This window comes from Carassius auratus, chromosome 3, assembly GCF_003368295.1.
Source record: "Carassius auratus strain Wakin chromosome 3, ASM336829v1, whole genome shotgun sequence".
NCBI classification, from domain to species: Eukaryota; Metazoa; Chordata; class Actinopteri; order Cypriniformes; family Cyprinidae; genus Carassius; species Carassius auratus.
In genome coordinates this window covers 4,168,672-4,195,619 of record NC_039245.1, presented here as the reverse complement: position 1 = coordinate 4,195,619, position 26,948 = coordinate 4,168,672, and the positions used below count along the sequence as shown (strand labels likewise).

Here is a 26,948-nt window from a genome sequence, read left to right as displayed (position 1 = left end):
AGTACTAAGGAAATTTCCATTCCATGTCCTGGCATAAAATTCCCTGATATTTATGGATGTATTTTATTTTTAAAATATATATATATATATATATATATATATATATATATATATATATATATATATAGTTTTTGTGTCAATGTGTCTTGATTTTAGAAAGAAAGGCTAGGCAAACATACTAAGAAAAACTATTATTTGTGGTGTATAACATATCTTGCACCTCCCCACTCAATAACGACTCCGTAAACACCTCTTTTAGTTATGCTCTTTAATTAGTCCTGGAAAACATGTAAGGCAAAATGGTCACATCACACACAGAAGCATTATGAACTCTACGGTCCTCATGACCACACGCAGTCCAACCAACCCAGAGTCAAGCACAGAAACAGCAGCACTTCAGATTCTCAAAATTAAATGAAGAAAGTTTTAATGGAGGGTTTTGAGAAACAAACAACAACAACAACACAAACAACCCGTGGTGCTTCTCTGACGTGTGTGGAGGGGGAAGGAGTATTAATGCTGAAGGATAGGGGCGGGGTTTGAATTTAGAACCAATCAGTGAACAGGAATGCAAGCTGGTGCCTCTGATTGGCTCTTCAGTCAAAAAGCCAAGCAGGAAAGTTGGAACTATAATTCACAGAGTGCAAACAGAGACTTTCGTGACTCAAGATCTCTCTTAAAAATCTGCAAAATCACCATGTCTCTTTATTAGCATAAGTATGCATCCGAATGTACATAAAAAGTGCATCAAGACGGTGTGATGTGCGCAGTGTAGATTTGCAAGACAAAAATATCCCTGTTACGCTAAGCATGTGTGGGAAACAGTCCACAATGACTCGCTGTTTCTCGTATGTGCCAGACAAAGAGAAGGCAAATACATCTGCCGTATAAATCCAGAGCTAAAAGCCTTTCAAAGCTTCATTTCATTAGTGGTTTCATTGATGCATAAATTAATAAATACATTTCACTGTAGTCACACCAAACTGCGCTACGTTTGTGAATCTAACATTGTAAATAAAGTCTAGGCATGATGCGATTTAGCGCTGGTCAAGGCTGCATTTGCAGCAGGAATTCTGCACTCCACAAACCTGAGGAGCATTTCCTGCTCTGGGAAAGCTATTGGATTGAGAGACTGAGGAAGGAAGCAGCTTGGCTCGACCCGAGCCTCTCTCTGGCTCCCAGTCGCACAATTCCATATCCACGAGAGACAATCACACCTGCAGCTGAGCTCATTGTGGAGCCGTTGTGAGCTCCAAAATAAAAAGGAAGAGGAAGAATACTCCAAACCATCATGCTGTAACAATGTCTAAACCTTGAGAGATTTAAAGTGAGCATTCCCAGCCCAGATGTCAGTGTTTTGGGGTGTGGGTGCTCCTAATGGTCTCTGAAAGGACCCAACGGTGCTTAACCTTAGCCAATGCAGACAGAACTAGGGACGAGACCAAATCGACAGCCGCTCTGATGTCATAAGCAAGCGAGATGAGTTCCAGAACCGGAATGTCGCTGCTGGATCATCTGGAAATGAAAACACAGCAGGGTTTGCTTGTGAACGGGACTCTAGGACTCGATGTTAAAGCCATAGTTCACCCAAAAATTTAAATTAAATGATTATTTACTCACCTTCATGTCATTCAAAACCTGTATGGCTCTTTCTTTTGCACAAAAATACGATATTTTGAAGAATATTGGTAACAAAAGTGTTTTGGTTACCATTGACTTCCTTCCATTGCATGGGGAAAAAATATCTTTTTATGCTTCACAGACAAATGAAGTCACACAGGTTTAAAACGACATGAAGCGGAGTAAACAATTTTCATTTTTAGGTGAACTATCCTTTTAGGATCACGATTAAATACCGTACATTCACTGAGAAACAAAAAAACAAAAACAAAACGAATGGCTTTCAAATGCCGTGGCCCGAAACATCTTGGAAAACTACACAGACATTAATCATTTATTCTTTCTGACTGCTGCTGGATCTTTTTGGGGGGGGTTACCTCAAGTCATAGTTTAGAAAATACGCCTAATTTCCTACAAACAACTACATGATACACAAAAGTGCATCCGTAAACAACAGTAGACCTAATCTGGGGGTTTTCAGATCAGTGGGAATGAGATCCCAGCCCTTCAGGACAGCAGAGCTGAGACGGCCATAGGGGACTGTCTACGTGTGTCTATATGCTTTCGTCTGTAAACATGCGTGGAGGCAATCTGGTGTTGGTCTACTACTGAAGCACAGTGAGAACGAGAGGTTTTGCATGGATTCGAGCATTAGCGGAAAACGAAAAAAGTCAGAAATCAGTCAGCACCAATAATATTCAGGGCATAGTCGACCACACACGACAGGAGCGAATTCAGAATCTCAAGATCTTTTACTGCAAGGCCATTTTGACAAAACCACAGACGGTTAGGTTATTTTTTTCTTCATCTTTCATTCTTTGCTTTTTTTGTTTCTTCAGTACAGTAAGCACAGTTATAGCGAAGGTCATGTCTTCACGAAAAAGTTTGGCACACTCGGTCAGGACCAACGAAAATCACATGATTCATCACATTTTAGAGGAACTGCAGCCAACTCAAACTACTACTGAAATGCAGACCACAAAAACAAACAAACATAAAAAAAAAAAAAGAATCTAACAAAATACAAAAAGGACGGATATTTTTCACTGAAGTGTTAGTTAAAGTCACCATCCAAAGGAACTAGTGGAACACAACAAGAAACTGAAACTCAATCCCTCAGACCCAAAACTAAAAACCAGATCGTGATTCAGTAAGTTGAAACACGGTGACTCTTCGGACTAGTTTGACTGTTCCACACCCACCCCAGTGCATTCTGGGTCTGAACGGTTATCTGCACTCATAGTGATTATGTTAACACGAGCATGCATCAAACAATGTGGCCTTCTGAGCATCTCCATGCATGTTCAAACACTTGTTTCTTGGTTTCAGAGGCGCATAAAGAGTGAGTGTGTTGGTGGGAGAACGAGAATGTGACTGAAACGGAAGGTCGGAGTGAAAACCCGGACGGGATTCAGAGATGCAATGGATCAGGTGTGGAACCACCATTCCCTATAAGTGCAAGCTGACCAATGCAGGCCGTTCACGGGGGCCGGAATATTCAATAGAGTGATGGTGAGAGTTAGAAACTGACAGAAGAGGAGAGAAAGAGACAGTTAAAATGCCAGACTGTAGAATAAGGTAGCATGAGGGAGGTAGAGTGACAGAAAGAAAGAACATTTGAATCTAAATCTGACAACAAACCTGAGGACAGACGGTCAAAAACAGAAACACACATACTCACACACAACAAACACACATATAAAAGAGGGGATCTGGTTTTGTTTTACATAAACACTCACTGAAATGAACCAGACTCACAGTGTGAAAAGAAAAAGCGGTCAGCGGTGTCTTGATTACTTGAATGATAGCACTGCAATGCATTTAAATCACCAACGGAGGCAGTAGATTACTGCTCTCTGAAAAACAGGAGGGGGAGGAGCCAGAGGGTTTGATTGACATGTCTAAGAGAGGGTGGGTGTAGCCACATTCCTAAATGCATTCAAATAAAACCACAAAGTTTATGGTATAAAAGCTGCTGCTGTGAAGATATGAGTGGCTGTATGTTTGTGTCTATCTGGGATGTGGGGGTGAGACCTAACTGTCATCCCTAACTAGTCTAACTGCTGTTGCTATGCCAACCACAAAGACGAAAAGGGTAAGTGAACGGTAAGAGAGAGAGAGAGAGAGAGAGAGAGAGACGGAGTGGAGATCATATGTAAATGCGAACTGCAGGTCAGCATGATCGTCACAGGAACGAGGGGCAGAAAGCATCAGGATCCTGAGGAATCCTGGAGGAGGTTCTGGAATGAAAGGCCACTCCTGTCTTCAAGAGTCCACATCTGACACAAGTGAAACGATGGGAAAAAGACTGGGAGAATGCTCTCTATAAATGGTCCTGCTTACCAACCTAGACTCATTAAAACCCTGGTGCTTACCCCATTTTAATGACATGGCACAATGATCAGCTGAAGACACCCTTGTTAGTTTCTGGAGTAACGTCAGCGACGTGTTCAGGGCACACTTGTGCGCATGAAAGAAACTTCTTGTCCCTCTCGGCCAATCCCAGACCACCCTGACTCCTCCGGGGGGGTGGAGCTTGAGTGCATGTCAGTGAGTCTGGTCCAATGAGGGGAAAACAACATAAACAATGGGAGTGTAGGTGGGTGCTTTTGTTTTTGTGTGCCAATGTGGGCAGAAAAAAAATGTGTCACTTTTGATGACGTATGGCCAATCAAACAAGAGCACCCACTTCAGAACAGAGATGAAAAGGGAACAGAAAACCCAATCTCACGGCGGATACACAAACACACGGAGGGGTGTAGAGTGAACAAGGTGGTTTTTGGTTTGCATCTACAAAGAATATTTCAGTGGTATACAATAATTTTTATAGTGCATTAGTTTGGCAGGAATACCAGAGGATATGGTAGTACGATTTGAAAGGGTGCAGAATAAGGTTATTTTGTTATATAATTAAAGACGTTGGTTGAGTAAACACTGAGGTGATATTTATAAAAAGGATAATACTGCCCTAACACGGTGGCATGCAGTCATTCGAAATAGTAAGAAAGGATGCAACAGAACCAGGAATAAATTCTCCCGGGTTACTACAACAATAAAGTGGTGTGTTCCCTTGGTGTGTGTGTGTGTGTGTGTGGGTGCGTTTGAGAATGTAAGTTGTGTGTGAATTCTGTTGATTGACTGATTGCAGAAAGACAGGTCTAAATGTCCGGAATCACCTGGGGTTAAGCTAATTACACTATACACCCCTCCAAACACGCACGCACACACACACACACACACAGTCAGACCACTCCCAAACCGCTGACACAGACACAAAGAACATCCACAATGTTTCTCTCCACTCAGTTCTCCTCTTTCTTGGCTTCTTCCTTCTTTTCTTCTGCTTTCTTGTCATCCTTCTTTGCCTCTTCCTTCTTCTTCTCCTCTTTCTTGGTGTCGTCCTTCTTCTTGTCATCCTTCTTCTTGTCATCCTTTTTCTTGTCATCTTTCTTCTTCTCCTCGTCTTTCTTGGCCTCCTCTTTCTTCTCCTCTTCCTTCATGGGCTCAGTGGTGAGGATGATTTTACCGATGTTGCTCCTCTCTTGCATCCTACGCATGGCATCACCAACCTGAGTGAGCGAGCGAGAGAGAGAGAGAGAGATTGGTAAGGGTGCGGATGAGAAACAGCAGAGAGAGCAGCTTGACTGGCCATCTGCTGTGGTAAGAATATCTAACAAGCTGTTGACAGTTGATTTAATACTGAACTTCACGCGCACACAAACACCCTTTTGTGAGATTCTTCATGTCTCCAATTTGGTGGTCTAACTCTTACGCTAGAGAGTCAGGTGGCTGATTACCTCTAGCCACAAACCTTTAGATTTACACCATTGTGACTTGCTAAAAGAGCATTTTAATTTTTTTTTACAAAAAATTGGAAGTGCCCCCAGGTACCATAAGTCTAGATGGCCTTAAAGTTAACGGATATGGAAACAATACACAAAACTCCAATTCTGATACCCATATTTACTGCAAATCACCTTTAAAAAGGTTTAAAAACAGAAAAATACATTATTTACTAAAAAAAGCTGTCGGTTTATTTCAGAACTGAAAATTATAATTTCTTCATTGGCACCTATTTTCAAACTGCGATAATCTCAAAATGGTTGTATATCAGCTAATATAGTTTCAGATATTTTCTATGATTGTTCTTCAATGGCCAGTACTCAAATAACAGTATGGCTTTAATAAAAAAAAAAAAAAAAAAAAAATAATAATAATTATAATAATAATAAATAAATATATTAAATATAATTCATAAACAACAATAACAATGAATAAAATGATTTGTTTATATTTTATATTAAAATTATGATACACACATACATATAAAGAGGGATACAATTACATAAAAAAATTTAACGATTTCTATAACGTTAATGTAATGTAAATGTAATTTAAATGTATTCCATACTTAATATCACAATTTAATTATTATAAAGAAATATTTGTATTAGTATAAAGAATAATTATATACAAATTTGATATTCAGCTCAGCAACTACAGTTTTTTAATGTCAATAATGTAAATATAACTTCCTATCTTAAGTTTACAACCATATAATGCTAAACTGAAGATTTAACATGTCATCTAGTCTCTGGTCATCCACCCGTCTCCTTCTCTGCCCCCACCAGTTCACCTCTCCTTTACCACTCTACCTAACAACCAGCACCACGGCAACAGCGAGCCATCTCCTAGCAACGGGGAAAAGCAACCTGGCCCTGACGATTGACTTGTGGACAGACTGAGGGAAGAGAAAGAGACGGGAAATGAGAGTGAAGGACAGGGAGATGGAGTTACCAGCATACACAGAGCACTTAAACAGCTCTTCTTCTCATTAGCTGAAGTCTTGTGAAGCCTTCGGTTCAGCTCAATCTGAAAGCACGCCATAATTCTTTAGCACCAAAGTCTGACGAGGCTGATAAAACCCCAGTTCGTCATAAAAGCATCAGCTCGCAGTCACTTACTGTAAGCGGGAAGAGACATCTCCATAGCAACAGGAGAGATAAGAAAGGAGAAGAAATAATAGGGAGAGATGGATGAAAGAACAAGTGAGGAACGAGGCAAGAAAGACTGATCAAAGCGAGGAAGGAGTACAAGGCTTGGCTGGTGGTTGAGGTGATGATCGTGAAAAAACAACCTCGCATATTCATCTGCTCAAGGTAGAATCTCAATGGATTTGAACTTCCCAAATATAATTACACCCTTCATGTTTTCTTCCCAAAGAACTCCCACACATAAGTTAAAATGAGCTCCGTCTGACACTCATTCATTCACCTGTTCTAGGTGGTAGGTGGAGTCGATTCGGGGCTTGATCTTGCCCTGTCTGTACAGGTCCACAACAACTGCCATGGCCTGAGCGATGAGCTCGGTCTCAGAGTCCAGGTACCCCAGGTGAAATCCACACACGGAGCGGTTCCCCTGGATCAGGCTCAGGGTGTGTACGGAGAACTGCTGGTACCAGGTCTTGGCCACCGCAAACAGGCTCTTCTTCTGACCCGCCAACATGTTCGCAGCACCTGTCCAAACACAGAGGACACAGATTCAAATCAGGGGTTTGGATCCATTGTCAGTATCCAGGTATTAAATTCTCAACAAGATATAAATATGATTTATGGGATGGGGGATATGAATAAAATGTTTTGACAGCATTGTATCATGGTAACAGAAAATATCATAATATACACTACAGATCAAAAGTTTTTATGATATTAACACGTCAAGGATACATTACTGCAACTTTTGATCAAAGATAATTATTATGTTATAAATGCTTAATTAAATAATCTGAATAAACGCTGCTCTTTTGAAATTTCAATAATTATGAAAAATGCTATCATGGTTTCTACTAAAATAGTATGCGGTTAACTCTTTACAACACTGATCATAATAAAGAACAAGAAATGTTTCTTGAGCACCAGATCAGCATATTAGAATGATTTCTGAAGGATCATGTGACAAAGACTGGAATAATGATGCTGAAAATGTTCAATTGTAATAATATTTCACATTATTACCATTTTACTGTATTTTTTATTAAATGCCTTGGTGAGTGTTACGATATCATATGGGAATGGTCTTATATTTTAAATAACCATATCTCAATGTCTGTTTTGGATAAATCTGTGAATTAAATACTGAAAGGCATTTTTATCTCCAATTCAGAACAAATATATCATTCATAACAAAATAACGACAAGTTTCTTAAGTATAAAACAAGCTTCTCAACAAGTATAAAACTTTGGTTTATCAGCTACACTAGTAAACCATCCAAAACTGTTTCGCACCAATTAATGACAAGCTCTTCCTTTTGTAGATCCTGCTCTGTATGTGCCTATTTTTCAATGCATCTTCACTGCCTTCACAAGCAAATAACTTAAAACATCCCAACATAAAGCAGAATAAATGGTTTCTCCAGCAGTCAACACGTTTCTAGTATCTTACCACCCGATCTCATGTCCTAGCATGTGTGTGTGTGCGAGGTGTTTGAACTCTGAGCATGCTCCCCAAGCATCAATAGGTATTTGTGTGGAGTTTTCTGCATGTAAAATGTGTGTGCGGTTGACCGACCGACTGCTTAATGGCTCCCACAGTGAGCATTCTTCATCTACAGAGGAATGACATGCCTCTCTGGCCCTCCTTCTTGCTCGCTTTTTCCCTTTTCCAACACTGCACTCTTTGACCCGTCTTCATTCGCTCACTGTCCGCACATCCTCTCGCGTCGCTTCACATGTCTGTCACTCCCTTGCTTGTTTTCTCCCAGTCACTTTAGAGTCTCTCCACACGATTATCCTCTTCATTTCGCACAAGTCCTCTCTTTCATTTTCTAAGTCTAACCATCGCTCTCTGTGTTCACTTCAGAGGTGGTTCATTAGCCACATATTGGGAAGACAAAGGATATTAGAGTAAATGACACACTATCATACCATTAGAGAGGGGGAAACATACACATAAAGCAATAACAACCCTCTCTGTCTTTCTTTCTCACATACACATATTCACACAAAGCCAGCTCTGAGTTGGCCTGTGATTTGGACTTCACCCAGTCTGCTAAATTCGGACACATTCTGGGTTCTGGGTCAGATAGAGGAGCCATTGTTCTGATGTAGCAGGATAGAGGAAGAGAGCGAGCGAGAGAAAGAGACGGAGGGACTAAGACAATTTGGTGGGACTTCAGGACAGCGTGTTGTTTAAGTGGTCTTGTTCCGGGTATTGTGTTACTGAAGTTGATTTACTGTAATACGTCACTTTCAAGCTATTCAGACTTGTGTTTTATTCAATTTAACCAACAAAACCTCAGCCCTACAGACTGAAACCATAGCATTTGGCTGAGGTGACATGAAAAGACATGACAAGTGGAATGTGTTTAGGGTGTCTGCCGTGGCCCACCGTAGCTGATGAGCTTCCCCATTGGTTTCAGTAGGTTGAAGCCCTTATGGGTGTCAGAGCCTCCGAGAGGATCCAGAACAATATCCAAGCCTAAAACAGAGGCAGAAAGACAGCTGGTGAATGATGCATTTATTTACATGCAGTTTATCAATAAAACTGTACCTGCTCGGCCAAATAACAGTCGTAATTTGAGAATGCATGTTTTGTTTTAACATACTTTTGTGTGAAACATAAGTGAATATTGTGCAAATAAATGTTGTGGCTTTCATTAATTAACACATAAAAAATCATGTGACACTGAAGACTGGAATAAATACATTTTAAATATACATTAAAACAGAAAACATTTGTTTTAAATTGTAATAGTATTTGGTAATACTACTGTTTTCCTCTTTTTTATCAAATAAATGCAGGCTTAGTGAGCATGAGAGACTTTAATTGACCCTAACATATTTCTATATTTTTCTATATTTCTATTTATCAAAACATCTTTATTTTTTAAGAATGTTAATTTTATTATTTTGAGGTTATTAGCAATGCCTGTTGCTTTAGCTGTTAGATCATTTGTAAAACAAAAGTTCTTCCTTTTTAAAGCTCCACTGCTACAGCGAGTTCAGCACATCAGTGTATTGCTGATTGAAGTTTCTTACCCAACAGTTATTTATGGGTTAACAGTGCTCTCGTGTTGACCGGAGTGGAATGCATCGATGTGATACTGTGTTTCTACATTTCTAAGACTGTTACCGTCAGAGGAGTACATCAAATAAAATGTTCGGTCGTGGAAGAGCTAAACAAAATAGGAAGGAATTTGTTTTGTACATTTTTGTGATAAGATAAAAAGAGTAAAAAACATTTTATCGGACAGTGTGTTAAGACTTACAGCTGACTCAACGCACAAACACAACAAAACCTCAATATACACATCAGATACACAACCAAAAAAAAACAAAAAGCACAAATGTGAAAGGCAGAGTGGACAGATGTACTTCAATGTTTAAGATACACAAATGATCTGCTAACAGCGAAGCACAACGCCTTATTGAGAACTTCTTAAGGGAGTCTTTAGACTTATTATGTCAGATTTCTGTTGTGTCTTTTATTGCAATGTAATTACTAGGCTATTTGCACACATAGCACCCAAAGCAAAAACAACAAACTGAAACTATTTATATAGATTTATTTGTGGTGATTAGCCAGCGGGGAAACATGTTGCATTTAATATTGTTGAATTATAAACATGTGGTCTTAAAACAAGTTTATTAACCGCAGATACACTACTGTTCAAATGTTTGAGGTAGGTAAGATTTTTAATACTAAATGTAATAAAAGCATTTTATGTTCACCAAGGCTGCATCTATTTGAACAAAAATTCAGTAAGAACTGTACAATTATGAAATTATGTTACAATTTAAATAAGTTTTCAATGTTCATTTATTCATGTAATTCAAAGCTGTATTTTCAGCATCATTACTTCAGATGTGCTGATTTGCTGATCAAGAAACATTTCTTGTGCTGCTTAATAGTTTTGTGGAAACTGGGATACATTTTCCCCCAGGATTCTTCAGATGAATAGAAAATTAAAAACCAAAAAGCATTTATTTGAAATAGAAAACTTTTGTAACATTACAAATGTCTTTACTGTTACTTTGATCAATTTAATTAATTATTTAATTTCTTTCAAAGAAATCTTACTGACCCCAAACTTTTAAATGATAGCTTTCATTCTTAAAGCTGGTTTTCAGTGTCTGTCATTGCTCACCTTTGGGGCTGATTTTACGGATCTCCTCCACATAATCTCGTGTCCTGTAGTCAATGGGGTGCGTGACTCCCCCCTGACTGATGACCTCGTGCTTGCTGGCCGAGGCGGTGCCAAACACTGTGACATCATTCACCGTTTTACACAACTGAGTGGCAGCGATGCCCACCCCACCTAGAGAGGGAACAAAACGAATTATGAGACAAAAAGAACCCTGAACACAACTTATTTCCAGCAGTTTCCATCTCAAGAAAAGAGCAGAACCTTGTGAGCAAAGGGTACGGCAGGACAAAACCCACCCAGACATGTACATACCACTGAAGCAATCCCATTATCCTGGTTCAACTTGCAAGTGGTTTCAAAGGCTAATAATATTAATCAACTTATTAATGGATTACATCTTTAAGTCATTTCAAAGCATAGTATTTTTAGTGACAAGGGTTCAGGACAGCAGGTCACCAATCATGAGATCTGTCTGGGATCTAATGTCTTAAAGATGCCATTCACATCAGACACAGATTGTGAGCAGATCCATTTAATCTCAATTTTTACTGTGTGCTTTGAATGCATTTCAAAGGGAGAGGCAAAGCTGGGTCTTAAAGGTCACTAGAGCATGAACCTATAAAGGGTAAAGCTTATCTAATGACAAAATTATGAGGGCGCATACATACAGTGATATTCATACATTTTGATCATCATGTGCTCTAGGCGTTGGATTGTGATGAATCGTGCTTGCAAACACACTCACGCTTTTACTTGGCAATTGTGATGAATAGGATACAAAATAGAGCAAGGAATTCACCTTTTTTATTAGATAAATAAAAATAAAACAATAAAATAAAATAAAGAATAAAATAAAACTCAAGCCAGAATGAGTAACAGCATACAAAAACGTAACCTAGTAAAGAGACAAAATAAAAATTTAAAGAAAAAAAGTAGAACATTTTCAGATGCTTATATATAAAATATTAAATAAAAACCACTGAGCTCAATGAGTAGCATGTAAATACAGTGGAGACAAGACCAAATTCATAAAAAAATAAATAAATAAGCATTAGCAGGCATGCAAAACAATAAATAAATCCCTACAAATCAACGCAGCCTAGCTAGTTTGGGAAAAGATGATTTGTAGTTCCTGATAAACATTTGTACAATAACACTAATAGCAGCTGCATAGTTGAGGTTGATACAGGCAAACACTCTTATTTGTGTAAAAACTGGGAATATTTACTTCTCCTCCCACTATGCTGTAGAAAGTGTATTAATTATATTTCACCACAACACACAGCTAAATAAAATCATGTATACAAGTTATACATTTTTCCTCCGTCAGAATAAATCAGATCAGAGTTGAGTAAGGGGCGACACAATCTCTGTAGTGCTCGTCTACGGTGTCTTCTTCTGTCCCATCACTTCATTAAACTGGCCCTCTCCTCCTCTCCCTCGTTCACTGGCTAGTGAATGAAGTTTGTGTTGCCATGGTGACTCAGGAAGAGCTGGTTCCTCTGAAAGCAGCAGGGCCGCCATTTTCTCTGTCAGAGAGCTCACAATGCATGAGAACACACGTCTCTTTCACATCATGCTTTTTAACCTGCTGTCTCTCCCGCCGTGTCTCCTGGACCTCGTGGGGGGGGGGGTTCAGTGCCAGGCTGCCCCATGACCACTGAGCTCCGATCACAAGACCTGTAGAGCTGCCAAGAGATCCCCTGAACCTCACACACACACAAAATTAACCTCTTTCATGTGTGCTCATATCTGCTAATCTTCAAAAATATGTGCACTTTACTCTCCCTCACTCAGTCTCGAGCATTCGCCAAGTCTTTTGTGTGAATTTCTCTATTTCTGCACATATAGGAACGCCACACTAGGCTTCAGTCACGGGAAATTACCTCAGACCCTAAGTCTAATATCTAGAGTCATCCATTTATATAGTTATATCTATATCTAAATAACATGTATATATATACATATACAATATACTGGAATTGAAAAATATATATATTTAAATTGTAACAACATTTCACAGTATTAGAGTTCTTACTGCATTTTTGATCAAATAATCACTTCCAAAACAAAAGTTTGTTTACATAATACATATGTGTGTGTACTGGGTATATTTATTTTGTATATATAAGTACACACACATGCATGTATATGTTAAAGAAAATTGTTTTGTTTATATACAATTAGGGCTGTCAGCGTTAACGCGTACGCATGCAATTAATTTTACAATCCTTAATAATTATTTAAAGAAATTAAGGCAAAATTACTGAAGCCAAAATTTCTATTCTAACCCTTTAACCCAATTTTGCTTCTCTGCTTGGAATTAGATCATTTTCAGTTCAGTCCAATGATCCAGGAAGCGAATGCCTTCATACAATCCATCCAAAACAGCGCTAATATAAATGAAACCAGGTTGATTACATCAGAGATTGCAGAAGGAACAGAGACTTGCGTTATGTTGTTAATTAATTATTAATTCCAGTGTGTTCCATGAGCTCGTTCATATTCTGTGTTTGTCTCTGAAGAACACGAGACCTCACACGTCACATGTGATGTGTGAAGTACAGACTATATGGATTGCCAACATCCCACTGCTGTATGGTCATATGAGACGTGACTGGAGAACCATTGTCTCGCTAGTAAAAGTTTGATGGATGAAGACTGCAATCAAGGTAAAGACGATTGCAGTGGTGTACAGTAGACGTACAGTAACCATGCGTGAGCCTTTTACATTAAAGGTGCACTGTGTAATTTTTAGCGGCATCTAGCGGCTCCGGCTCAGTCCCCCACTCACTCCTCCCTTTAGAGAAGCTACGGTGGCCGACACAGGTAAAGATGTGTCGTCATTAAAGACAGCTGAGAGCAATGAGATGTCTTTTCAAAAGGTAAATCGAGGAATTATATGTACTTAATTATTCAATAAATCGAAGGCATTGCGAATGTTAATGCACTTGTTCATCATTGTGTCAATGTTTTATAGCAAGAACAACAAAGTGAGGAAACACGCTCTGTAGAGCAGTTGGTCCGTTTACACCCCAGTCCAGCAGGTGGCGGTAATGCTCTATTAAAGTTAGTTGCCATCCGCCAAAAAAATTGAAAGAAGAAGAAGAAGTTTGTCCATTTAGGGCTACTGTACAAACATGGTGGTGACTTCCGTGGTGTATGTACATAGAAATAGCTCAAATCTAAGGTAATAAAAATATACCAGTTCATTAAGTAAGGTATTTATACACTTCTGAAAACAGTTTTATATACTATATTGCATTTCTGTAAATAGATCATTGTAAATATTACACATTGCACCTTTAATGCGTGTTTAGTGTTCTTGATGCACTGAATGTACATTGCATTTATGCACAGCACAATTCCTTATATTTCCGATAATGTTTTGATTTGTCATGTGTATGTTGCTGTGTCATGTGTTAGTTATTCTGAATGGATTCATGTACTGTAGTAGATGTATGCAGTCAGCAGGCGGTTGATGTAGATTTTTTTTGGCATCTCCATGTTGTCCTGTCCTATCAAAGTGTGCCATTAATCACAAAAAAAAGGTGTGATTAATTTTTGTTAAAAAATAATATTAATCTATTGACAGCTCTCTCTCTCTCTCTATATATATATATATATATATATATATAATTATATATAAATGTAAATTATATATATATATATATATATATATATATATATATATATATATATAAAATTGAAAGAAGAAGAAGATAATATACTAAATATTATCTTAAATAATATACTTAAATAATATACTAAATATATATATATATATATATATATATATATATATATATATATATATATATATATATATATATATATATATATATATATATATATATTAGCTTTTTTATTTTAATGAATTATTTCTAAAAAACTAAAAAACAACAGCAATAAATAAAAATATTAATAAAAAAAATTCCAACAATAATATACTAAATGTGTTAACACAGGCTATCAGTGGTAAGGGCTGATTTTTTTTTTCCTTACTGGTCTGTTATTGTGTTACATTTCAGATAAACCCACCGCTTCAGGAGGTCTCTTTCTGTCCAAGAGGGCAGTTATTGGCCAGAATAAGCTACAGCGAGGCCGAGGACCAGACCATATGTCGTTTTGTCAAAGGTCTAGCTATACATGAGACTTATTCAGCAACACTCCAAACAAAGCGTTTCTGAATAAAATATAAGTGCACTGATCAAACTGACTCGGGGTTTGTGGAGTGAGAGAGCAAAAAAACAAAGAATCCATAGATACATAAGCAGATTCTCCCATTTAATTCCATTTGTTGTTCCATTGTTAGGATTGTTTTTATTGAAGAAAAGTATGCACGATGTTCATCTAATCAGGTCATTTTACACAAGGACATACGAGGGTGAAACGCACACAGTAAACTCTTTATGCTTCCTTCTATCCACACATTCATACACGCACACACACTTGGCAGCCAACAACCTCGACCACAACAATATTACCCTTCCAGTATCACCCTCCTCTAGCGAGAGTGAATTTTCCCCTAAAACACTGAGGAATACTGCAGATTCCCAACATACGAGCACTCAGCCCACACCCTCAGTGCAAACAGAGGACACAGAGAGAGAGAGAGAGAGAGAGAGAGAGAGACTTGTTTCACTGCAAGCTGTTTGACAGGATTCAAAGAGGAGGCTGGAAAATTTGTATCTGAATCTTGTTCTCGAATTCTTCAAAACAGATCTCAAATCAGAACTAAAGGCAAAGGGCCAGCAACCCAAATAAAACATAGTAACATAATAGTGACTGGTCAGTCGAATTCAAGTGAGTCACAAACCATTCAGACAGATAATGGTGTAGTATTTGGCATGAGGCGCTGTCACAATGAAGAGGCTGTACTCTGCTCTGGTTTGTTCTGGCTGCTTATAAAATCAGCATTAAGCTACTATATAACATTTTAATGTCTAAACCTATAGGGGAGTGAGCTAGAGCCAAGAAACTGGAATGCTAGAGGTGTAAACGTAATATACGGGTCATTTAGAACTTCACCCAAAAATAAAAGCGTCAATTGCGATATATCAAGTATAAAATTTAAAAGTGCAAATAAAACTTTAAGGCTGTGCAATTTTGTCACTGTGAACTCAAACTAAATCAGTCACATTTATTGAAAAGCATAAACAAATTAAATGAAATTAACAAAATAGAATAAAATAAAAATGACAAAACATAAAAGGATTAAAATAAAATAAAAATGAAACCTGAAAATATAAAAATAAAAACTAATTCAAAACAGTAATAACTGTGTGGTTGAGGGGAAGAATTTCAACAAACGACTCAAATCTTTTCCACACAAAAAGCTATTGCATTGCATTCATTTAGACTACATTGGCAGCCGAAGGACACTGCCTGCTTTCATTGTATGGAAAAAAAGCAGAGTGAATATTCCTCAAAACATCTTTTGTGTTTCATAGAAGAAACCAAAAGTCATATGGGTTTGAAATGACATGAGAGTGAATAAATGATGACAGAATTCATTTTTGGATGAACTAATCTTTCAAGAATAACAGGAGAAGGGGACTCTAAAAGATCTTTAGGAATCGATTTGATAAAGTGTAGCAGATGGCAACTGCTCTTCCTCTATGTTATAATCCTGGAATGCTGTTTTTGGTGTGAGAGTAATGTTTGTTTTATTTTACTAGTGAAGCATTGACATTCTGAAAGGTTTTCCAGATACAACCAACTATTAGAACAAGTAGGCATATGGGACGCATCAGGATGGATTCGCTTTTACATTACAGATGCTCTGTAGTCACACACATTTTCAAATGCTTTTGATTGATCCAGTCACAAAACGTTTTGGACCCCATTTACACCAATATTAAGCGATGTCGGTTTGTGATCGGATACATTTATGGTGCTTTAAAACCAGACAGCTTCAGGTCCCTTGCACTGTTGCTGAATGGAAAAGAATGACAAGCATCAACTTATAATTAAGAACAATTTTAAATTTGAGCTAAATTATTCCTTTAAAGAAAATGCATCATTATTTACCTAAATCATGCATCATGCTCCATATGAAAATGCAGTGCCATTCCTCACTGTCAGTGAAACTCAGAGGAAACACATTTCCATTTTTACAGTGAATTCAAAAACATCCTGTGCACTGAGATACCAAGGGCTTCCTGAGCACACACACACACTTGAGCATTCATAGACACACACACACACACACACACAAACAAGACAAAAACACAAAAACAATCTCAAGAACAAGATAACATAATACAAGCTGAAACAAAGAGTGATGGTTACAATTACAAGAAACACGATGTGCTACATAACTACAGACTGGTCTGGAATTAACGCCCCCACTCCAGAGACCTCCATTTATTATGGGGGGCTCTGGCTTGATTTCTCTGCAAATATTTGTGATAAGTTTTGTCTTAAAACATTCCCTCTTTTCTCTTTTAGGGTGTGGTGGCGGTTCAAGGAGACGCTTTCGTGATTGTTTGAGAATTCTGATTTCTGCAACACTCCAGTTGGACGAGAGCATTTCCTTCCACCCCGAGCCAAAGCTTCATCCACACCCACACTGTCTGATGCATATGTCCATAAGCATTCACACAGGATATCACACACCAGAGAGCGAATATGAGAATATTTCAGGTCGTTTATGGGCCTCATTCATGAAACACAAGCAGAATTGATTCCTGTGAATACAATTCATAAATCCATTCTTACATAAACGGTCCCACTAAATTGAATGCTGCAATTCATTCAAGAATGGTTTTCTGTAAGATTTAGACAAATAGTTTGTGTTGTTGCTTTTTTTTTTTTTTTTTTTTGTGCTCATTGTTTTTTTTAAATGTGCCATTAAACTGCAATACCTCCACCAGGTTATTTAAAAAAAAAGCTTTCTAAAAACTTGCTTATTCTACTGAAAGTCCCAGAGAATTTTCACTAGAAAAACACACACAAAATCCAGCTGCAAGAACTGAGTGATGTATGTCATATAGCAATTCTGAGATAGGGTCAGAAGCTTTTTCTGCTACAGCTAAAATGATTTAGAATTAAAAAAAAAATCCATTATATTTGCACAAAATTTGTTGAAGGTGCAATGAAACCAATCATTAGGTGGCTCTGTGTATAAATTGCTCAAATCCACATTGTTTCGATGCCTACCAGGTTTTGCTTCGATGTCAAACATAGCATTTATCAAGTTCAAAATGGTGGAAAGGCAGTATGGCCAATATAAGGAAATTAATTGGTTGTACACAGCATGACCCAGTCAATTTACATGTAACATTAAACCCTAAAGTGTAGGCTAAAATTATTATTTATTTATTTTTGCTCTAATTACACTTACAATCAATGGTTTTAACAGTTGTCTTACAAAGAATCTCATTAGCTTTTTCAGCTTTTGTAAACTATGCTTTAAAAAAAACAATACCAAGTATAAATAATTAGGCATCAAATATTTAAATGATGAACCAAGTTTGCCATTTTTCATTAATAAAACACTTGAATTGGATGTATAGTTTCCAAGCAGCGCTGTCAGGCAAGAGAAGGCTATGCGGTACTTTTCATTACGATGTTGGCAGGTTTTAAATGCTGGTATTTCTTGAGTATGTGGAGGGCGTATCATACCAGAGTAGTTTGTTCAAAGTTTGCAGATTTTATCAGCAATTTTAAAGCATCTAGCTACTCCCCTCAGTCAGACTCCAGCTGTTCCACTAGTCTCCCTGACATTCTCTCTCATAGACAGATGTGATTTCACTTAGAATTTTGTTTTGTTTTTCAAATTGATACCACCATAATTTTTTTTCTCACTTTGGTTTTTAAATATAATAAAAAGGCCCTCATGAATACAAGTGTACACTTAAAAATCTGACACTGTAATACACTCCCAGACTGAATTATCAATACATACACATTCTAACAAGCACACACCATTCTATTCCCACTAGAAAACCTTTAATCACTTTAAATGTTGCATAATTAAGTGAATAATTGTGTAATCAATCACAGTTTAACCAAATAACTATCATCACAAAATCTATCACCGTTTTCCAGTACAACCAGAGCACTGCGAGCAGAACATTGTCTAAATGTTTATAAACTTATTGGCTGCCAACGGGCACGCTCGTATGAATTTATGGATAAGATATTTGTTTGACACCTACAGGAATACCCTCTGAGACCTAATAAACTATTCAATCCTACACCTGCATTTACAGTATCATTATTTAGAGAGCACAGATTCCCAGCACAACCCCACGTATACAAACACCTGCCCAGAGTGGAAGAAATCCCTTAGGAGCAACACTTGGAAGTAGTTCATTGCCACGAGGGGCTCACTGATCCACTCCCACGAATGATGATGGGTGCGCGCAAGTAAATGTAAACCACTGCTGCACTCCCTTGCCACTGTAAAAAGCACCATGGTTCCCTTCTGGCCAGCTCCAAGAACCATATACACAAATGCTTACACACACCTGCACATGATGGATGTGTCCATTGTGCTGCAGCTCATGAATATATAACTGCATTAGGCTGCATGTAATTCCTGTTATGAAGCCAGTAATGCATTTGCATAATCTTCACAGTGCACACACACACACACACACAAACTTACCTGCAGCCATATGGATGAGTACGCTCTGGTTGGGACGCAGGTGCCCAAAGTCAAAGAGCATCAAGTAGGCGGTGATGTAATTGACAGGAAGTGCCGCCGCCTCCTCAAAGCTCATGCCCTCTGGCATCAGGAAGGTGTGTGTGGTCGCCACCACTACTACTTCCTGCCACATACCACTCCGGTTCAGGACCAGGACCTTATCACCCACCTACAGACAAGAAAGACCGAGAAACGTTCAAGGAACGTTTGGAAAACAGCCCTGGAATGTTTCAGCAACAATATGCCTTTCTGTGTTATATGCCACAGTCACCACAGCAGCCCTGCAACAGTCTTAAGTATACATCAATAAGCTTTCATTTGAGGAGATGTGATGATAATGCTCATCAGATCTGCATGGTTATTTGTTGATTTGCTGTTTCGCGCAGCATTGGAGTAAAAAAATTAATTAATAAATCTTTTTTTTTTTTTTTTTGTCTTGCCCAGCTGCACAAATCTGGGAGATCTCTTGTGTACATTGCGTAGTCATTCTCCTTCAAGACAGTTAGCATTCCTCACCAAAACATTTGAACCTGTCCTGTTGGCCATCTGGCCTGTTTTTCTAATCTTTATCTTTGGAGCAGATAAATGTGCTCCACTCAGAGATGTTTGATAATATCAGTTGTAACTGAAAATCCTTCAATTACCTTGGCGACCCCCAGATACACACGCAGATACAGGAAACTCATTGAGCAGACTTCCACTACTTCCTTTGGAATGAGGAGATACTAGGAATGCAAACACGCACACTTGTATCACATAAATCTGAGCCACCGTTAGTCTGTTTGTGCAGCTGAAATTGAGCTACAGTGGTTTGTTCCATAGACAAACTTACAATATCTATTTGTCTGAATACATGATGATACATAATTGAATATTTTGTGAAATGGAACTTGATTATTTCCTGGATCTTATTGAGATCGATTCATCCATGCATGTTTTTTTTTTTTTTTTTGTTTTTTTTTTTGAGCTTGTGATTTTTAATCCAAACTTCATAACTGGTGGAGTATGCTGGAATCCAGTCATTTAATTATTTGAAACCCCGCCCCTGTCTTGCAATGAAATGCAAGCTTGCATTCAGACCGGCCTCCATCCAATCAACAACTGACGGATAGAATCAAATTATTATTATTTTTTCCAACAAACTGTTTTTTTCAGATGTACATCACGATATAGAAGAAAAGATCTGATGCTAATTCCATGGCAACTGTAAGGTGAATGCATGTTGGACGAAGCAAAATCAGTACGAGCAATAGAAAGTACCACTAATATACCTCTAAAGGATTTAAATATTCTAATATCTGCACTATTATGGCCCATGTTTTCAAATCGTTGGTTGAACTTGAGCCAATGTTACTTTATCCAACCCAGGTCAAGCTGCTCAAATAAATAGACTGCAATTCTGTTTGGTGTTGCTGGTGCCAACAAATGGCACGCTTACCCTTTAAGCCATTTTCATAATTCATAAAAGCAGTGACACTGACTGGTCCGACCTTTGTAACATGCACAAAAACACTTGACACTTATGTCCCGTCCTTCACTTGTGTATTTTCACTAGCATCATAAACATCCCACTTCCTCCATCACTCTTTCTCCATCTATCATTCCTTTTCATCTCCCATCTCCCCCTTTCTGTCTTTCTGCATTTCTAAAGATCAGATCCTCTCATCGGGACGAGGGAGATCCTTCAGACAACACACACACACACACACACACACACAAACACGGACGGAAAACCACCTATTGCTTTATTTCTTTTTTTAAGGGTACACAAACTTGCACAAATGTTCAAGGGTGTTTCAGGAACCACACACACTGAAGCTTTTCTCAAAAGCAACACACAAACACTAATATACCCAGCGCTTCCCTCACAGACAGGAAGACACACACAGTCTAATAGGCCCAAGGGACGCATGGGCATCTTTGTCTTTACTGTCCAATTAGAGAGCGGGACTACTCCCAAGCCGATACGTCTGTGCCCCAGTTCATCTCTCCTCATGGATTTCAGTCTTTCCTGTCTCTCTCTCTTCTCATTTTCCACATCTCTGTCTTGCTTTCTTTCTCTTTTAATTAGACATTCTGCACATCACAGATCAATGGACACTTAAGTCTCAGCCAGGAACTGCGATCATGACATGTGATCCCCTTCTTTTTTTCTTTCTCTCTCCTTCTCAGACTTTCAAAACAGTCACACTTGTGTCACAAACTTCGTATTCTGTGTTTGCGCTAAACAAACACACTTTTCAGCTGAGATTGCACAGATCAAGGCCAGCTGAAGGTCTTGTGAGATGTCTGTCACTGCCTGTGATCCTCTCCCATGTCTCTCCAGTCTCTTCCTGTCCTGTATGCACGCACATACACACAAACACACTTTGAAGGGTAAAGTGGCTCTCTCTAATGCATTTGGCTCATGCAATACATCTGTCGGCGAACTTTTAATCTTGTTGCTGTGGAAATGAGCGGGATTCTGCTCCATAAAGCTTTGCTGTCTCCCAGTGCTGATTTGGTCTATTTTATCTGTTTGTTTGTTTTTGTATGTGGCGGCAGTAGCCCAACGGCTGAAGCTCTGGGCTGCTAACACAAAGGATGGCAGCTCAAAATCCCACGTGGGGCAGAGAGATATTGAGATCACGATCTTGCATTATCACCACTGTGCCTTTGAGCAAAATTAGAAGCATCTACGGAATAGCAACCAATTATGGAGGAAATAATCATCATTATTAATACATTTATTGATATTAATAAATATTTATGCTATTAAAGTATTATATTAAAATATTTAAAATTATTATTTTAATGTTACTTATTATGAAATTAGTTTTCACTGGCATGTTAACTGGTAACCACAAAGAGTTGTAATGAATTGCTATTTTGCAAAAAAAAAAGAAAAAAAAACACACAATATGACATACAGGGAAAAGGCTATTATTTTATGGTGATATAAAATTCTTTTGGGAAGTTGATATATCCAGTGATGTGAACATGCTGTCCTCCACCTAAAGATATTTTAAATAGCTTTATTTTTTAAATAGCACAATTATTTTATAATTCTCTTGCATGCAGCTCATATTAACAGAGATTACTGTGATTTTTTTTAATCTTCGGATTTTCAAAGTTTTCAGACCTGCAGGATTTAAAATGAACTAGAAAAGGCAACAAGGTAACCAGAATGGTGAAGATTTAAGATATACACTGTCCCTATTAATTATTACATTTAAATTATATTTTTTCCATTAATACATTCATATGAAATGCAATTTTAACTTACCATATTCAGCAGTAGTTTCACCATAATGTTCACACAGATATAATAGGTATACTTTTTTTGGAACTGTTAATATATTTAACTATAAAAGTATTCAATTTAGTTTAGTTTAAATACTTAAAATGCACAGCAGTGTACTGCAGTCACAGTTTGACTTATCAGGTTTAGCCCTTTATTACTGCTTGTTTTTATGCTGCACCTGATGAAACTGGCCTTGTAGAGTCATTTTATGCTCATCCGCTGTTTATACCCTGCAATTGTCAAATTAGGTCATACTTCCATCACAGCACCAGAACTGTTTCCACTTCTGTAACCACTCTCTGCACATTGTGAAACACTGTTGCCTCTCTTATTGTATTGAGACATTACGGCTTAGAGTATGTTTTTATTATTTTTCCACATTGATGTAGCTCTTACATGTTGATTGCTCTTATAGTACCGCTAACTGAACAAATCTCAGCCTACGCCTCAAACCCATAACTCTTCATTTACGATGCAGTTAAACTGCTCTTAAATGCGAGTACTTGAAACCACGTCAGGTTTCAATGTCAAAAACCTTATGGTTGAAACGGTTTCTCGATAAGAAATGTTACACAGCCCCACCAGATTCAGCCATAGTGGCTTGTGTCCCTGCTGTTCACTTACTGATATTCACTGCATCGCTGTTTATCATCGATCTGTCAAATAACACACACACACACACACACACACACACAGAGGGAGGGAGAGAGCGAGAGAGAGAGAGGAAATTCCAGGCTGACAATGAGGTCCAGAGGAAGATAATTGTGAACAGATGCATCTGATCCTCGCAGCAGAACTCTGATAAATATTGTGTGTGCGCATAAGCAACAAGTTACATGAATTATTCAAGACAAAAATGCTAATATAGACAGAGAGTGGGCACAAGAGAGCAGTTTAGGAATAACATCTGTCGGGTCATGTGAGAGGATGTGACAGCCTTCAACATTCACCTCTACTGTGGTGTTTAGGAAGATTTGTATAATGCAGAGACAGTCTCTCAATCTCTTCCTCCAAGAAAGAGTCATTTTGTGGACACCACAATCAGCAGATTCCTCACCTCACATGCTCACCAAACAATGTCAGCTTTGCCAAGCACTATCAGGTCTCAGAATGTGAGAAGCAGCAATTGTTTACTTGCTGACATGGTAATACAGAAACAGCAAGAGCGAGAGAGATAGGGTGGACGGTGACCTTTTAAATTCAATATCGGTGACAGATGAGACTGAGGTAGGGCTGAACCATTATCTTCATCCTCCGCATCACCCACCAGCCAACGCCTAGTGCTCACTCTTCTTACTTTCTCTCTCTCTCTCTTTCCTGTTAACACATGCTCAGGCTTTAATTAGCATTTCACACAATTCTTGAACATCTTACCTCCCCTGGTTCTCATTAAACAGGTTTATTCTCGGTAATACAAACACCAAATCCTTTCAACCAACTCTCACACAGAGCCGGTGCATGACGTTGCCATGATGTGTTGCCATGGAGAGCAGCGCAGCGACCACCAGGCATGACTCATCGATTTATTCTCATGGAGCACATAGAAAGTCAATTAGTCCACGTCATACCAAGACTCCACTGTTTTCTATGGAGCTGAATTTTTTTTACCCTAGAATTAGATTCATTTATAATAATCACACTGATATCCGCTGGCCAGCTATAATTTATATGGATATAATAAGGAATTGCATTGCACTGGCGCTATGGCTACAAAAATAGGCGTTGACAAAAACTTGAATTATTGTTTAAAGAGGCCAAAATGAAGAAGAAGAAGAAATCTGGCAAGAATGATTTCAGAGTGTATGTCGGTGTCACAATGCGCGAGGCAGATGACAAAGGGCGCGTGCGATTAGCATTCCCCCCCCACTCGCGCCTCGCCCTTTTTTTCTGCGCGTGGGGAGTCTTCCGAGCACCCACTTGACACCGGTATTGCTCGCACTAATTGCTAAAAGTTAATTAAAACCACCGAAAGCGTGATTTATTTACTTTTCAGAAGCGTCTGGCATTAGCCGCGCGCGCGCGTGAGGATGCTGCGCGTCTCAGGTGCGACTCTCGGAGAGAAAGAGGGGCGGTGGTCCCGTCCACACTCATGCGATCAAACTAAACGCGTCCATTAGAAGAAACGCAGCTGCCTACAGCGAGGAAAGTGTTTGCATAACTGTGTATATTTAAAGTATCATCGGACGGTTTGTTACTTTCAGCTCGCCGCGTATAGAAGCAAAGCTCGCTCTCCCGTGAACGTTTGTCGTTCCGGCCCACTGCTCGGGTCAGCGCGACAAGAGCTCCGGTGATTGTGAAGTGAGGCTATCGGTGCCCCTCCCGCTCCTCTTTTGTCTCCGGTGGCGAGTGAATGTGACAGGACTTTGAGAATGAGTTCTCTTTGAATGACTGACATTATTTGTGCACAGCGTTAAAGGGTATACATAATGACAAACACTGTGTAAACATTTCCATAACATGTTTAGTAATAACAAACGCGTAAAAGATGCAGGATGGGCAATAAAATGAACACCGGAGAAGGAACATTTACCGAATAAATGGCTGTATAAATGAACTAAGCGATGAGTTTACTCACTTTTCTGTCAGTCACGTCTTCACCGACAGCCTCGATGATCCCGGAGCACTCCATGCCCGGGGTTACCGGCGGGGACGGGAGCCGGTCGTACAGTCCCTGTCTCGCCATCAGATCTGCGAAGTTCAGCCCGCACATTTTCACGCGCACCATCACCTCGCCGCTCTTGAGAGCCGGTTTCCCCTTCTTCACTTGGAGCTTCACCTTATCATACCCGCCGTAGCCGGTGAGCACCAGAGCCCGGTAGCTGAACGTGTCTTCCTCTGGGGCTTTCTCCGCGGCGGGCGCTGGGGTGTCGGCGGCGGCCTCGGTGGACGCGCTGGTGGGAGGTGGGTCGGGTTTGCTCTCGGTTTTTGGGGACTCGGCGGGCGTCTTGGTCTCCTCCTGCGCCTGCTGCTGTTGCTTCTGCTCTTCGGCGTTTTGCTGCTGGGCAGGTGCGTCTTCGCCGGACATGGTCGGAGTTTGGGTCGAGAACTTGAGAAAAGACTTGTGTTGGTGTTACTGGTTCACTCAGGCGGATAATGCAGAGCTCAAACGACTTAGGTATATACGAACTGCTTCGCCGTCCACGGTTTTCTCAGCCTTTGCTAAAAGGATGCTGGAGCCTGAGAAGGTGGAGGACAGGGAGACAGAGAGAGAGAGAAAGGGAGTGGAAGATGCCTCACGACGACTAGTGAGTGAGTGACCCGAGGCTCTGACAACTATTGAGAAAAAACGAGGCGAGGCGAGGCGTGGCGAGCTGCAAAGCCCGGAGAAATGGATTTAAGGGAGGGGGAGAGAATAATGGATTGAAGAGTCCAGTGCGGGAGTTTGTGTGCTGACAAGCAGCTGTGCTGACTTCAATTTAGTAAATGCAGTAAAGCTGTTTTTACTATAGTCAGCTGAAACTCACACAAGAGAATGAGAGGAATTCTGGCGTTAAATGTACTTAAATTAATATTATTCTTCTTTAGGAATGTGTACAGTCGAAATGCAGCCAGTATTAAATAAGCATTAGATGTTTGTTTTTTTCTCATGATAATTCAGGTGTAAAGTGATTTGGTGCAACTTATACTGCTTTTAGATAGAAATAAATGTTTTGTTGTAAAAATCTGTCGATAAATAAAAAAATGAAAACATAAAAACTTCAGACTATACTGAATTTGTAATTGATGTTAAATTAACAAGCAAACTTAAGCAAAATCACACAAGCAAGAATTATGTGATTTGGCAGCAGAAGGCTGCATAAGTTAATTAGTTGGTTTATTTAGTCTAGTTAGTCAAAGCTTTTGATTTTAAAGTGGCATGATGTGTAGCCAAGTTTGGTGTCCCATACTCAGAATCTGTGCTCTGCATTTAACCCATCCAAGTGCACACACACAGCAATGAGCAGTAAACACACACGGAGCATGGGCGTTCGTTTTTACATCAGAGCCAGGGGAGCAGTTGGGGGTTGCTTGCTCAAGGACCTCACTTCAGTCGTGGTATTGATGTTGGAAGAAATCACTGTTCATTCACTCCCCCCCCACCTACAGTCCCTGCCAATACTGAGACTCGAATCCATAACTTTTGGGTTAAGCCTGACTCTCTAACCATTAGGCCAGTACTGCCCCAGTTACTGTTAGTTAATGTCACCAGGTTATGCAGAGACTACAACATGCATAAGTGGAGCTCAAAGTGCCATCAAAGTGTT

The 26,948-nt window shown here is 39.1% G+C and overlaps 1 protein-coding gene across 1 annotated transcript; it reads right to left on the bottom strand.

Moving 5' to 3' along the window:
- Positions 1-253: 253 nt before the first annotated feature.
- On the bottom strand, positions 254-25,729 carry LOC113044145 (synaptic vesicle membrane protein VAT-1 homolog). Its single transcript, XM_026203801.1, has 6 exons — positions 25,280-25,729; positions 19,383-19,590; positions 10,766-10,936; positions 9,007-9,096; positions 6,895-7,136; positions 254-5,189 (listed from the first exon to the last, which is right to left on the bottom strand). Exons 1-6 carry the CDS (start codon positions 25,727-25,729, stop codon positions 4,923-4,925), a joined length of 1,428 nt encoding a protein of 475 aa, XP_026059586.1. The 3' UTR covers positions 254-4,922.
- Between the last annotated feature and the right edge of the window lie 1,219 nt (positions 25,730-26,948).